Source organism: Saccopteryx bilineata, chromosome 2 (assembly GCF_036850765.1).
Source record: "Saccopteryx bilineata isolate mSacBil1 chromosome 2, mSacBil1_pri_phased_curated, whole genome shotgun sequence".
In the NCBI taxonomy this organism is placed as follows: Eukaryota; Metazoa; Chordata; class Mammalia; order Chiroptera; family Emballonuridae; genus Saccopteryx; species Saccopteryx bilineata.
The window spans coordinates 175,373,617-175,386,928 of record NC_089491.1 but is presented as its reverse complement, the minus strand read 5'-3'; the positions used below and the strand labels follow the sequence as shown (position 1 = coordinate 175,386,928).

At 38.8% G+C, this 13,312-nt stretch overlaps 1 protein-coding gene across 14 annotated transcripts in view; it reads right to left on the bottom strand.

The window, feature by feature from the left end:
- The window catches only part of ERC1 (ELKS/RAB6-interacting/CAST family member 1), a 550,202-nt gene that overhangs the window by 84,010 nt on the left and 452,880 nt on the right, over nucleotides 1–13,312 (bottom strand). For 9 of the 14 annotated variants that reach the window (XM_066258688.1, XM_066258691.1, XM_066258683.1 and 6 more), the window contains one exon: nucleotides 9,778–9,876. In XM_066258688.1, the coding sequence (XP_066114785.1) occupies nucleotides 9,778–9,876 (99 nt within the window). Of the gene's footprint in view, nucleotides 1–4,823; nucleotides 5,063–7,896; nucleotides 7,964–9,777; nucleotides 9,877–13,312 lie in introns of those variants that run through there. The other 5 variants (XM_066258695.1, XM_066258697.1, XM_066258693.1 and 2 more) reach the window with 2 other exon arrangements.

Below are 13,312 nucleotides of genomic sequence, written 5' to 3'. Positions count from 1 at the left end.
TACCTAGGACTGTGATGGTGAACCTTTTTATAAAAACCGCCCACTTTTGCAGTGCTGGTCAACCTGGTCCCTCCCGCCCACTAGTGGGCGTTCCAGCTTTCATGGTGGGTGGAGTGGAGTGGAGCAACCAAACGGTGCTGCGATTGGCCCACCATGAAAGCTGGACCGCCCACTAGTGGGCGGGAGGGAACAGGTTGACTAGCACTGTAAAAGTGGGTGGTTTTTATAAAAAGGCTCACCAAGAGCAGCCCAAGATGGCCGACTTGGAGGATCGGGTGTCAGATGAGGAGAAGATGATTCTGGATCGCCTGTAGCTCCAAGAAGGTTGCTGAGGGCCAGTCAAAAGCGGTGACTCCCACTGGTCTTCGCCAGTTTCCGGCCTGTGAGTTCCAGGGCTGGTACATCCAGCAGCCAGATACAGAGCATCAGCTCAAGACCTAACAACCATAGTTAGAGTGCTATCTTAAGGAAAGGCTCCTCGCACCTGACCAGCTAAGGCATAGAAAACGTTGTTGCAAACAGCAAAAAGAGCAGTAGCAGCAGACAAGTAGCCCACAGCAGATTACAAACAGCTGAAGCCATCCCAGGAAGATTTAGAAATTACACAACTGAAAGATGGAGTCAGACAACACCAACCCTATACTCAGCTACACAAACAACATATTTGAAAGAGCAGTCTATATTGAGACAAAATGGGAAGACAGGGAAGTGCAATTCAAATGAATCAACTAGAGGAATTCCCAGAAAAAGAATTGAATGAAATGGAAATAACTAAAATGCTGGATGCAGAGTTTAGAATAATGATTGTGAGGATGCTCAAGGATCTTAGAGGAACCATAGATAGACAACATGAGTACCTAAACAATGAGATATCTGGCATCAAAAAGGATCAGACAGAAATGATAAACACAATATCAGAAATGAAGACTACACTACAAGGAATGAAAAGCAGGCGGGATGAAAAAGAGGATCGAATCAGCAATTTAGAGGACAAGATAAGCAAAAGCACGGAAGCAAAAGAAAAAGAGGATCAAAATGTCTGAGAAAACTCTAAGAGAGCTCTGTTACAATAGGAAGAGAAACAACATCTGCATCATAGGGGTTCCTGAAGGAGAAGAGAAAGAACAAGGGATAGAGAACCTGACTGAAGAAATCATAGCTGAAAATGTCCAGAATTGATGCAGGAAAAAGTCACACAAGTTCAAGAAGCGCAGAGAATCCCATTAAAAAGGAACCCAAATAAACCTAAATGAAGACACATCATAATTAAAAAACCAAAGCTAAGAAATAAAGAAAAAATACTAAAAGCTGCAAGAGAAAAGCAGTCAATCGCCTACAAAAGAGACCCCAAAAGGATGACATCCGACTTCTCAACAAAAACACTTGAGGCAAGAAGGGAATGGCAAGAGATATTCAAATTAATGCAGAACAGTTTCCTACAACCAAGACTTCTTTATCCATCAAGGCTATCGTTTAAAATAGAAAAAGAGCCTGACCTGTGGTGGCACAGTGGATAAAGTGTCGACCTGGAATGCTGAGGTCGCCGGTTCAAAACCCTGGGCTTGCCTGGTCAAGACACATATGGGAGTTGATGCTTCCTGCTCCTCCCCCTGTTCTCTCTATCTCTTTCCTCTCTCTGTCCCCTCTCTCTCTAATAAAATTGAATGAATAAAATCTAAAAAAAAAAAAAAAAAAAAAAAATTTAAAATAGAAAAAGAAATAAAAAGCTTCCCGTACAAAAATAAAAAAAAAAACCCTCAAGGAATTTATTACAACCAAACCAATGATGTAAGAAGTGTTAATGATCCTGTTGTAAACAGAACAAGGGTAAAGAGGAATGTAGATTTAAGATTTTAGAAATGCATCCAAATTGAAAAAGAAGAAGTAAAACTATCATTATTTGCTGATGATATGATATTGTACATAGAAAACCCTAAAGTCTCAGTAAAATAACTAGTGGACCTAATAAATGAATTCAGCAAGGTGGCAGGATATAAAATTAATATTCCAAAACCAGTGGCATTTTTATACACCAACAATGAACTATCCAAAAGAGAAATTAAGGAAACAATCCCCTTCACTACTGCAACAACAACAAAGAAAGTACCTAGCAGTAAATTTATCCAAGGAGGTTAAAGACTTGTACTCAGAAAATTATAAAACATTGATAAGAGAAATCAAGGAACATAAATCAAAAATGGGCAAAAGAAATGAATAGACACTTCAAAGAGGACATTCAGATGGCCAACAGGCAAAAGAAAAAATGTTCAACATCACTAATCATTACAGAAATGCAAATTAAAACCACAATGAGGTATCACCTCACACCAGTCAGAATGACACATTAACAAAACAAAACATAATAAGTGCTGGTGAGGATGTGGAGTAAAGGGAATCCTCCTGCACTGCTGGTGGGAATGCAAACTGGTGCAACCACTGTGGAAATGGTATGGAGATTCCTCAAAAAATTAAAAATAGAACTGCCTTTTGACCCAGCCATCCCACTTTTAGGAATATATCCCAAGGACACCAAATCACTGGTTCAAAAGAAGAAATGCATCCCCATGTTTATGGCAGCATTCTTTACAATAATGAAGATCTGGATACAGCCCAAGTGTCCTTTAGTGGACGAGTGGATTAAAAAGTTGTACTACATATACACATGGAGTACTATGGAGCCATGAAAAAGAAGAAAATACCTTTTGCAACAACAGGGATGGACCTGGAAACTATTATGTTAAGTGACATAAGCCAGACAAGAAATACAAATATTATATGACTTCACTCATATGAGGAATCCAATGAACAATGTGAACTGAGGAACAGAATAGAGGCAGAGGAGGGATCAAAGGGACCAGTGGGCAAGTGGACAGAGGGAAAGGGGATGAGAGGATGAGATCAGAGAAGGGAAAGAGCTTGGTGAAATTATATATACATAACAGCATTATAGAGAGAAGAGCAAATCCTGGAGGAAAGCGGGGAGGGTTTTGGGGGAGGGGGCAAGAAGGATGTTGAGGGGAATTCAGGGGTGCGGGAGGATGTATTCGGTGGGACACTTGAATCTATGTAAACGCAATAAATTTAAATCAATAAAAAATAAGAAATCAAAAAAAAAAAAAAGGTTCGCCATCAGGGATCTAGGACAGAAGAAATAATTAAAGACATTTCTGAGGAGAGTGGACAGAAAATACTACTGAATTGGAGTTTATATGGTGCAAGAACAGTTCAAATCCAAAGCTGAAAATTAAGAAACTCTCATTCAGCCCTCCTATTTAAAGGGATGAGAGAGCCAGAGTGCCAAGAGGAAGCAAAAGAGGAGGCAGGAAGAGGGGAGGGAGGAGGCAGAGAGCAAAGCAGGGAGGGCTCTGCTATAAACGATCAGCGTATGTCTTCATGTGGAAGACACTAATAAATAACATTAATCAAGCAATGATAATTAAAAAGACACTGTTTTAAAGGCTTTATATTATTTCATTTAATCACCCAACAACCCTATGAGGTAGGTATATTATTATTCCCATTTCTCAAATAAATAAAGGTGGGTAATCTGGTCCCCAAGCCTACATTCTGATCAGGACCCTGCAGCATCAGAATGAGATGAAAAGGCAATCGCTCAACACACTGATTCAGACAATGTTTGAGGGAAGCTCAATGCTCTTTTAACCATCTATAAATCTTAATACGTAACTGTTCTTGTAAGCCAATCACATTTGTAGTTTTTCTATTTGAATTATGGGTGCCTTTCATTAAAATAGAAGTATGGGTGTGTATATAACTACAGAATGAATGAAAGGACATTGATACTCTGTTTTAGTTGGGCTAGTTTAAATACTAGCCTCCACATGTCGTATTCCCATTCTTAGCACCTTCCTTCAAGTTGGTTCCTATCTAAAATTGTTTTTCTTTTTCTTTACATTCACCCAAACTTTTCCCAACCTCTAAGATCCACTTTCTGTTCCTTCCTCATCTCTGTAGTTCCATATTCCTCACTAAATTTCTGAGTAGTTGCAGTTATAAAAAAATATCAGTGAACTGATTTCAGAATTCCACTTAGGTTTTTTTAGTAAGGGAAGTTTTCCTCCCATAGGAACACAATTCAATTCAACATCCAAGGAACCAGACTACGAAGCGGCAGACTCCTTCTTATTTTGGGAAGGTAGAGAGAAGGGCACAGGATCTGGAGTCAGTCCTGGGTTTAAATGTCTGCTACATGGTACCTGTGCAATCTTGGAAAAATTACTTAATTTTTGTGAACTCTGTTTCCTCTTTTATAAGCATGTCCTTAGGGCAATTAAATAATTATTTAATAAATTATTCTTTTCTCCCTCTCATTTCTCTGCAGCTAGGATTCTCCTGCTTCTTGAATCCTATTGGCTTTTCCAAGCTTTCCAGGAAAGAAATGTCTTGCTAAAATCTCTGATTCACTTCTGAAAGAACATGGTCAAATTATTCCTTGCCTATTATGTCAAAAGTGAATCCTGCCTGGATTGGTCTAAATGGTTTAAATAGTTGCTCTAATAAACAATTTGTACCACACGGACAAATATTCCAATTCACTTATCCCCTTCAATTATGCAAGATGATTGAACACCTCCCTTCTACAGATAAATTCTCTAGAGACATAAGAGACTTGCATTCTAGTACTAGTGCAATTGAATAATTTTAGGACGTTTCAAACTATTAAGGACAACCCAACTAGGACAGACAAAAAAGAAATGCCCCCCCCCCAAAGACACTTGTTTTAAAATGCATGTCATAAAAGCTTGTATTAACATTACATAACCTCTAATTTAAAAAGAAAACTTTCAAAACATACCAGTCCAAGTCCTGTTTGGGGATGCTACAGTGATGAACTAATAGGCATGCAACAAATTTCCAGATTTTAGTCAGTGGAATGGTCTTACACCAAAACCAACCAAGCCTCTTGGCAGGTATATCCCTCATGTGAGTGGTCTGGCACCAAGTGTACACAAACTGTCTCCATAAGATGCAGTCCAGAAAGAGCACACGGCCGTGGTACCTACTATGCTTCAGGTTCTTCTTCATGGCTACGAACCACAGGCTACTAGGAGAAAAGTTAGCAGATAGAAAACATTTCTGAATTATTCTTAGCTCCCTTTAATTTAGCATGAAATCAGAGGAGCCAGATGCTGACATTATGACTTTCTTTTAAATTCTCAACATTTCTCTACAGGTTCTTTGTTTCTAGACATTTTTTCTTTCAAAACTTCCCTTTCCTGTACTAGAAATGCTGATATTAAAGCTAACAGCTAATTTTATGCTCTTGGTTTCAATGTAAACTTTACTGTTTCTTATCTGAACTTCATGAATTCAGAAGTTAATTAATTCTCTCTGTATATATATCTAAATGAGGGTTTGCTCTATACGAGGCATTGTTCTAGATGATGGGAACACAAAAGCAAATCTAAGTCCCTTATCCATGGGGACTACATTCTACTGTTAGGGAAAAACAAGAAAGAAGAACTCAGATTCAATTCAACTCAGATTAATTTGCTCTATGTTGAGGAATTTTTTCCCTTGGGAAAACACCTTAATTTTATAAAGAAATTACCTATAAAAGAAATTTAATCATTGAAACTTCCTTTAAATTTGCTGTCAAGCTACCCCCCAAAGATGCACAGAATGCAGCAAATGTTATCTCCACTTAGAAAAAGTAAAGATCCCTTCTCTCATCCCTCCACCTATAGAAAATCCATGTGAAATGTATTTATGCTAACTTTTATAAGGTAAATCATTAATTTCAAAAGTGTGAAATTTTTTAAAGAAAAATCTGTTCTCTGTAGAAATAGCAAGGAAATAGGCAAAGGAAACTAGACTGCAAGTTCTGTAGAGGTCTAGTTCTGCAGGGGTCTAGTTCTGCAGGGGTCTAGTTCTGCAGAGGTCTAGTTCTGCAGAGGTCTAGTTCTGCAGGGGTCTAGTTCTGCAGGGGTCTAGTTCTGCAGGGGTCTTGTTCTGCAGGGGTCTAGTTCTGCAGGGGTCTAGTTCTGCAGGGGTCTTGTTCTGCAGGGGTCTAGTTCTGCAGGGGTCTAGTTCTGCAGGGGTCTAGTTCTGCAGGGGTCTTGTTCTGCAGGGGTCTAGTTCTGCAGGGGTCTTGTTCTGCAGGGGTCTAATTCTGCAGGGGTCTTGTTCTGCAGGGGTCTAGTTCTGCAGGAGTCACTCTGGCATTTCTTTAGGTATCAAACATTATGATACAATGATATTTACAGCTCATTTTAAAAAATTTGAAATGCTGTTATCATAGAAACACCAGCTATGGCCTGCTAACTGCAAATGTAGTGCATTAAACCAATGACAATCAGTATTTTGGTGCAGTGAGCTCAATAGTGCAGTAACTGAAAAAACAAAATCGATAGCATTTGAACTCCTGCTAAGAGTTATTCTACTATGGGAGACGAGAAAGAAAAAGAGACTACAGGAACAAATCTGTGTGATGGCTTGTTCATCATTTAGTCTCCTTGCAAAGTTGTCTATGGGTCTTCTTTCCTGTAACACTAACCTGTTTCTTCTGATTGGCTATAAAAGGGTGTGCAACTAGAACATATCCTGTCCATGTTCATGAATGTGGGGGATGTGCTTCCTGCTAAGGCATGCCAAGAAGTTTTATGTTCTACCAGAATAGACGAGGCAGGTTCATTCAGAGGAGGAGACTGGTGAACTAGGCCCACCTACTGTACGGCTCCATGCGCTTCAGGACAAATAAATACTCTCTGAGGATGTGGGACAGGGGGAAGAGGCCACACACTGATGGTCTCAGCTTCAGCTCTGTCTGCCATGCAACACTAACCTGGAGGGCTTTCTGGTTGGCATCGTGCATTTTACCCTCTCTCATATCCTCCGGATAAAGCATTTGGAAAACTTCCCAACTTCATAGTATATGCCCCTCTCCACAACTTACCTCATCATCCTTCTTGGCTGTGTTTGCTAGTGAGATGTCTACACATGTCCTCATTATTTTAAGAAGCGTAACACCAAGACACAGACTTTTTTAAGGAGAACCAACTCCAAAAGAGTGAGATCACTAATAATCAAGGGAGTGCAAGGCCACCAATATGTGTGAACTTATTAATCATAATTATTATTTTTCCTAAGAAAGGGATTTCCTCAGTCAAACCTCCAGGGCATCAGATCAAAGGAGATACATCACAGCTGGACTATGTTTCCTAGCCAACTGGCCCAGGAAAGAGAATCTAGACAGTGTCCTGGCAACTATTTAACATAGCAGCAATCCAAACCAGACAGAAAAGAATTCTTCAGACAGACTTTTTAAAAAGTCTTCTTTTACTTCTCCTTAGTTTTAAGGACAGTTTGAGAGTGATGTCAAAGCCTGAGGGGATAGCCTTGGTAGGCACTCCATACAAATTACTGACCCTGCGAATTCAGAGCATTCTTCTATAAATAGAAACAAAAAGTTGCTATTTAAAAATAGACCATAGATTTATATTTAATTATCATAAAAAGTATATCCCAAATCTACTGACAGAGTACATGGTTAATTTTCTAATTCCAGTTTGACGGAAGTTTCCATAAACCTTACCAGGACACTGTAAAATCACACTAGATAGGATACTTTATTAATAAAAAAAATCACAAAAGGACAAATTTAGTTATATGCCCTGGAAGTTCTCCCAAATTGAATTTAAAAATTATAAAAGGGACTATTAACACACAAGAAAAAAAAAAGCCACAAAATCCAAACCCCACTATGTCAGAATCACAGAAAGACACACAAAAATCATGTGAAAATGAGAAATCAGAAAGCACACCAAAAGATTTTATGAATTACAGAGAAATAAGATGTGATAATGATTGTGCAAAAAAAAAAAAATCAGAGCAAACAAAAAAATTTTTTTATAGTTAAGGAAAGCTGTTTCTCACCGTTCTGAACAAAATGGCTGAACTAAGATCATCTGATTGGCTATGCCCATATACCCTCCTCCTCATCCTACGGGGAGAGATGACCAAGGGTGCAATGCCCCAGAGCAGCATGGGAATGAAAAAGAGTTGGTTAGTATTTAAAAACAAAGACATAAGCATAAGTAGTAGAAGAAAATGGTCTCTAATTTCTTGACTCTTTTTATATTAGATTTTAATTCCCTAAATGACCAAAATCAGAAATTAGTTTGTCATTATAAACTTCTATGCTTCCCACCTTTCCAAGATGCTGTCTCTATCCCAGGGCTTGAGCTGTGCAAAATTATCAAGTGGGAGACTTTTCTTTATTATTTGCCTTTTCTTCAACCTTTCTCTATTTCAGCTTGCCTCCCGCTACTCTCAGGCATCCAATTACTTGTATTTATTACCAAAACCTGTTTCAAAGAAAGGACTTCATATGTATCCTGTATATACTGGTATAAATTTAATCCAAGGTATCCAGAATCAGGCGGAAAAAGCAAAATGACTTCTTGGCAGAAGAAGACTGCTGACATCAGGCAGACAGCTCTTCATTTTGCCTATATTAATGATCAGCTTGCCTCAAATACATATAAGGCTTGCCTCAACTGGTTTAGTAAATGTCATCATACTAAGGCTATACCTTCTGAATCTTAGAAAAATTGCAATTTGGATAGTATTTCTGCTTTCATCTGCAATATTTCTTCTCCTAAGACAACACCATGGCTATCATTTAGTGGAGTTATTCAGTGGGGGAGTTTCCCTTGACTTTTTGATCATATGGATGTAATTATTTAACTATTATTTTCCTCCCCTCAGCTATATATTTTAAGATTGAGTATGATGGAGATGTTGAAATCTGATTTTTGGCAATGGGATATGAGGTAATCTGTTCACCACTCTCCCTCATCCATCATTTTTAAGATCTTGAGAGAGTTTTCAAAAATCTACAGTTGAATATGGTTCCCTTCAGACTCCTCAATGCCTCTTTTCGCACTGATGAGAAGTTGAAGGCAACAGTTTTCCTTGAGGATGTCATATACTGGGGGAGGGGGGTCCACCATGATAACAGAGTGAAGAAACTATGTTTCCATCTTCATGTGTAATAAGTAATGTGCAGACTGTAAAACCTGCAATTGGGCCCTGGCTGGTTGGCTCAGTGGTAGAGTACCAGCCCAGACTGTGGAAGTCCTGGGTCTGATTCCTAGTCAGGGTACACAGGAGAAGCAACCATCTGCTTCTCCACCCCGCCCCTACTCTTTCCCTCCTGCAGCCATGACTCAAATGGTTTGAGTAAGTTGGCTCTGGGTGTTAAGGATGGCTCCATGGCCTCACCTCAGGCATTAAAATAACTTGGTCGCTGAGCAACATAGCTGCAGCCCCGGATGGGCAGAGCATCCCCGTAGGGGGCTTGCCAGGTAGATCCCAGTCAGGGTGCATGTAGGAGCCTGTTTGTCTGCTGCCCCACCTCTCATCTAAAAAAATTTGCAATTAAAGAACCTCTACACTGAGTTGTGCCTCACTAAGCTCATAAGACTCTTTATTTTCTCATAAGGCATTATTTCTTTAGTAAGAAAAGCAGGACAGTTACAAATTAGTATGCGTCTCTGAGAAGGTTAAATTTTTTTCTCAACCCAATTCAGTCTTTATCATTCTCAAACCTTCTGAATATCTCCTCTTAAAATATTCAGATTATTCCACCACATTCCTATACAGAAATTGAATCTATGTTGTTAAAAAAGTGAAGGAATTTTCAGAAACTAATTATTTTCTAACTTATACCCCAGAATCTGTAGCATCACAGTACAAAATACACCAAAATAAAATCATATTGGTTTTTTATAAATCACTCAAGAGCAGACTTACCTGGTCTGGGGAGGGCTTATGATTGCTTTGATTGGAATGGGAGGACTTGAAGTGGTCGTCCTCATAGTTGTCGGCCATTAGCTTCATTCGATTTTGCGTCTAAGAGGAAATGATTTATAAGGTTAAATTTAGATAAAAATTCTATGACACTGTAAAGTAACAAATGCATTAAGAATGTCATAAGAAAGGATAAGACTAATCCTGTCTGAAATAATATACACTAGATTTCTGAAGCTATTGAGGGAAAAGTTTAAGCGCAGGTATGTACGCTTGTGTCTGCCCAAATTCATTTTGAAGCCCCTATCCTCCAATGTGATTGTATATGGAGAAAATTTTTTTAGGAAATATTTAAGGTTAAATGAGGTCACAGGGTTCAGGCCCTAATCAAACAGGACTGTGACCTTGTAAAAAGAGAGCTATCCCCCCTTCTTTTTCTCTCTGTCATGTGAGGACATAGTAAGGAGGCAGCTTCTGCAAGCCAGGAAGAGAGCTGTCATCAGGAAAGGAATCAGCCAGCACCTTGATCTTGGACTTCCCAGCCTCTAGAATTGTAAGAAAATACACTTCTGTTGTGTAAGCCACCAACTCTACGGTATTTTGTTATGGCAGCTAAACCAAGACAGGCATCTAAATCGGTACAGTAATTCAGCAGGGGCATGGTGGAGAGTATCTTCTCAAATTAAGCACTTTAAGCAATGCTTGTTTTTTTATTTAAAATTTTTTCCCCACTGATTTGAGAGGTGGGGAAAGGAGAGGGAAAAAGGACATGAAAGGGAGATAATAAGGCGGTGAGGAGAGACAGCGATGGAACCAGCAACCTGGTGCACCAGGACTACGCTCAATCCAGTGAGTCACTTGGCCCTGGCCTTGTTTTTATTTCTTAAAATAAAGACTGCGTTATACTATCCATAGGATAGGACTCTGTAACTTCATTATACTACCCATAGGATAGAACTCTATAACTATTTTTTCACTTCATGGAATACAGATTCATCTTTCTATGTTACTGTACTTAACCTTTTTAACAATTATTCCATTGTGGGGGTTGTTATATAACAGGGGTCCCCAAATTATGGCGCGTGGGCTGCATGCAGCCCCCTGAGGCCATTTATCTGGCCCCCGCCGCACTTCCAGAAGGGGTACCTTTCATTGGTGGTCAGTGAGAGGAACATAGTTCCCATTAAAATACTGATCAGTTTGTTGATTTAAATTTACTTGTTCTTTATTTTAAATATTGTATTTGTTCCCGTTTTGTTTTTTTACTTTAAAATAAAATATGTGCAGTGTGCATAGGGATTTGTTCATAGATTTTTTTATAGTCCGGCCCTCCAACGGTCTGAGGGACAGTGAACTGGCCTCCTGTGTAAAAAGTTTGGGGATCCCAGTTATATAACATACAGACCATAAATATTAGGAAAAAACTTACCATTATCTTTAAATGAAATGATTATATACCTAGAAAATCCTAGACAATGAACTGAAAAACTATTAAAACTTATAATAAAGTTCAGCAAGGTACTCTGACAGAAGCTACACATATAACATTCAATATCTTCTCTTTAAATCATCAATAAACAATTCAGGTTTTGAAAAATGTCAAAGGTTCTGAAATCCTCTTCTTTAACCCTAGACTAGAAGAGAATTAGTACCATTACCTTTCCTTCTCAATGTTTACCAAAAAAGGAGGACTGGGTTGGTGATTCTATGTGATTGTTTAATTTAAGCCCTGAATACATGAATTTTACGTATATACATAAATGTTATGTATTTTTTACAAACATTTTACAAAATTCATTTCTAAGAGCTAGTAATTCAGAAATTGAAGGTGTACTCCAGATAAAATTAAAAAGCAATATATATTGCACTAACAAAATATTGTTATAAGCTGAAGTTTTAGAAAGATTAAAAATAATCTTGCTAATAATCATATAACTTAAAGATTTCATTGTAGATAATCTGAAAAATAAAAATAAATTATGTGGAAATCCCTCTAATCAGTGATAACAACTGTTACATTTAGGTGTATCCATTTGGCCTCTTCCTGTGTTCATAATAAAATGTGGCATGCTCCTCTGATTTATTCCCTATTTCTACTACAATATGGTATTTATTTTATTTATTACTCAGTAAGAGGAGGGGAGGCAGAGAGACAGACTCCTGCATGCACTCTAACAGGAATCCACCAGGCAAGCCCTCTAGGGAGTGACACTCTGCCCATATGGCGCATTGCTCCATTGCTCGGCAACCGAGCTCTTCCTAGTGCCTGAGGCGGAGGCTATGGAGCCATCCTCAGTGCCTGGGGCTAACTCACTCCAATAGAGCCATGGCTGCAGGAGGGGAAGAGAGAAAGAGAGAGAGAAAAAGAGAGAAGTGAGAGGGTGAGGGGTGGAGAACCAGATGGGAGCTTCTCCTGTGTGCCCTGACTGAGAATCAAACTTGGGACATCACAACCATTATGGAAGAAAGTATGGTGGTTCCTCAAAAAACTGAAAATAGAACTACCTTATGACCCAATAATCCCTCTACTGGGTATATACTCCAAAAACTCAGAAACATTGATACGTAAAGACACATGCAGCCCCATGTTCATTGCAGCATTGTTCACAGTGGCCAGGACATGGAAACAACCAAAAAGCCCGTCAATAGATGACTGGATAAAGAAGATGTGGCACATATACACTATGGAATACTACTCAGCCATAAGAAATGATGACATCGGATCATTTACAGCAAAATGGTGGGATCTTGATAACATGATACGAAGCGAAATAAGTAAATCAGAAAAAAACAGGAACTGCATTATTCCATACGTAGGTGGGACATAAAAGTGAAACTAAGAGACATTGATAAGAGTGTGGTGGTTACGGGGAGGAGCGGGGAAAGGGAGAGGGAAAGGGGGAGGGGGAGGGGTACAAAGAAAACTAGATAGAAGGTGACAGAGGACAATCTGACTTTGGGTGATGGGTATGCAACATAATTGAACGACAAGATAACCTGGACTTGTTATCTTTGAATATATGTATACTGATTTATTGATGTTGCCCCATTAAAAAAATAAAATTATATAAAAAAAAACAAAAAAAAACTCGGGACATCTACACTCCAGGCCCGGGGTCCCCAAACTTTTTACACAGGGGGCCAGTTCACTGTCCCTCAGACCATTGGAGGGCCGGACTATAAAAAAACCTATGAACAAATCCCTATGCACACTAGTTTGAATTCTAGTTCTACCTCTTACCAGATCTCTAAGCTTGGGCAAACTACATCAATGCTCATAGCTCCAGCTTTCTCTACCTTAAAATGAGAATAACAATACTTTCTCCCCATAAGACTACTGTGAGGATTAACCAATTGACCTAATATATGCACTTAGAAAGCTGCCTGGCAAAAAATCAACACCCAATGAGTTTTAGCTATCATCATCATTGTAAACATTTTTTGTGTCATTAAATATTAATCTAAAACCTAATTTTAATTGGCTACATAGTATTCAACTGAATGGATGTTTAATGAGTGCCATATTGTTGGGCATTTA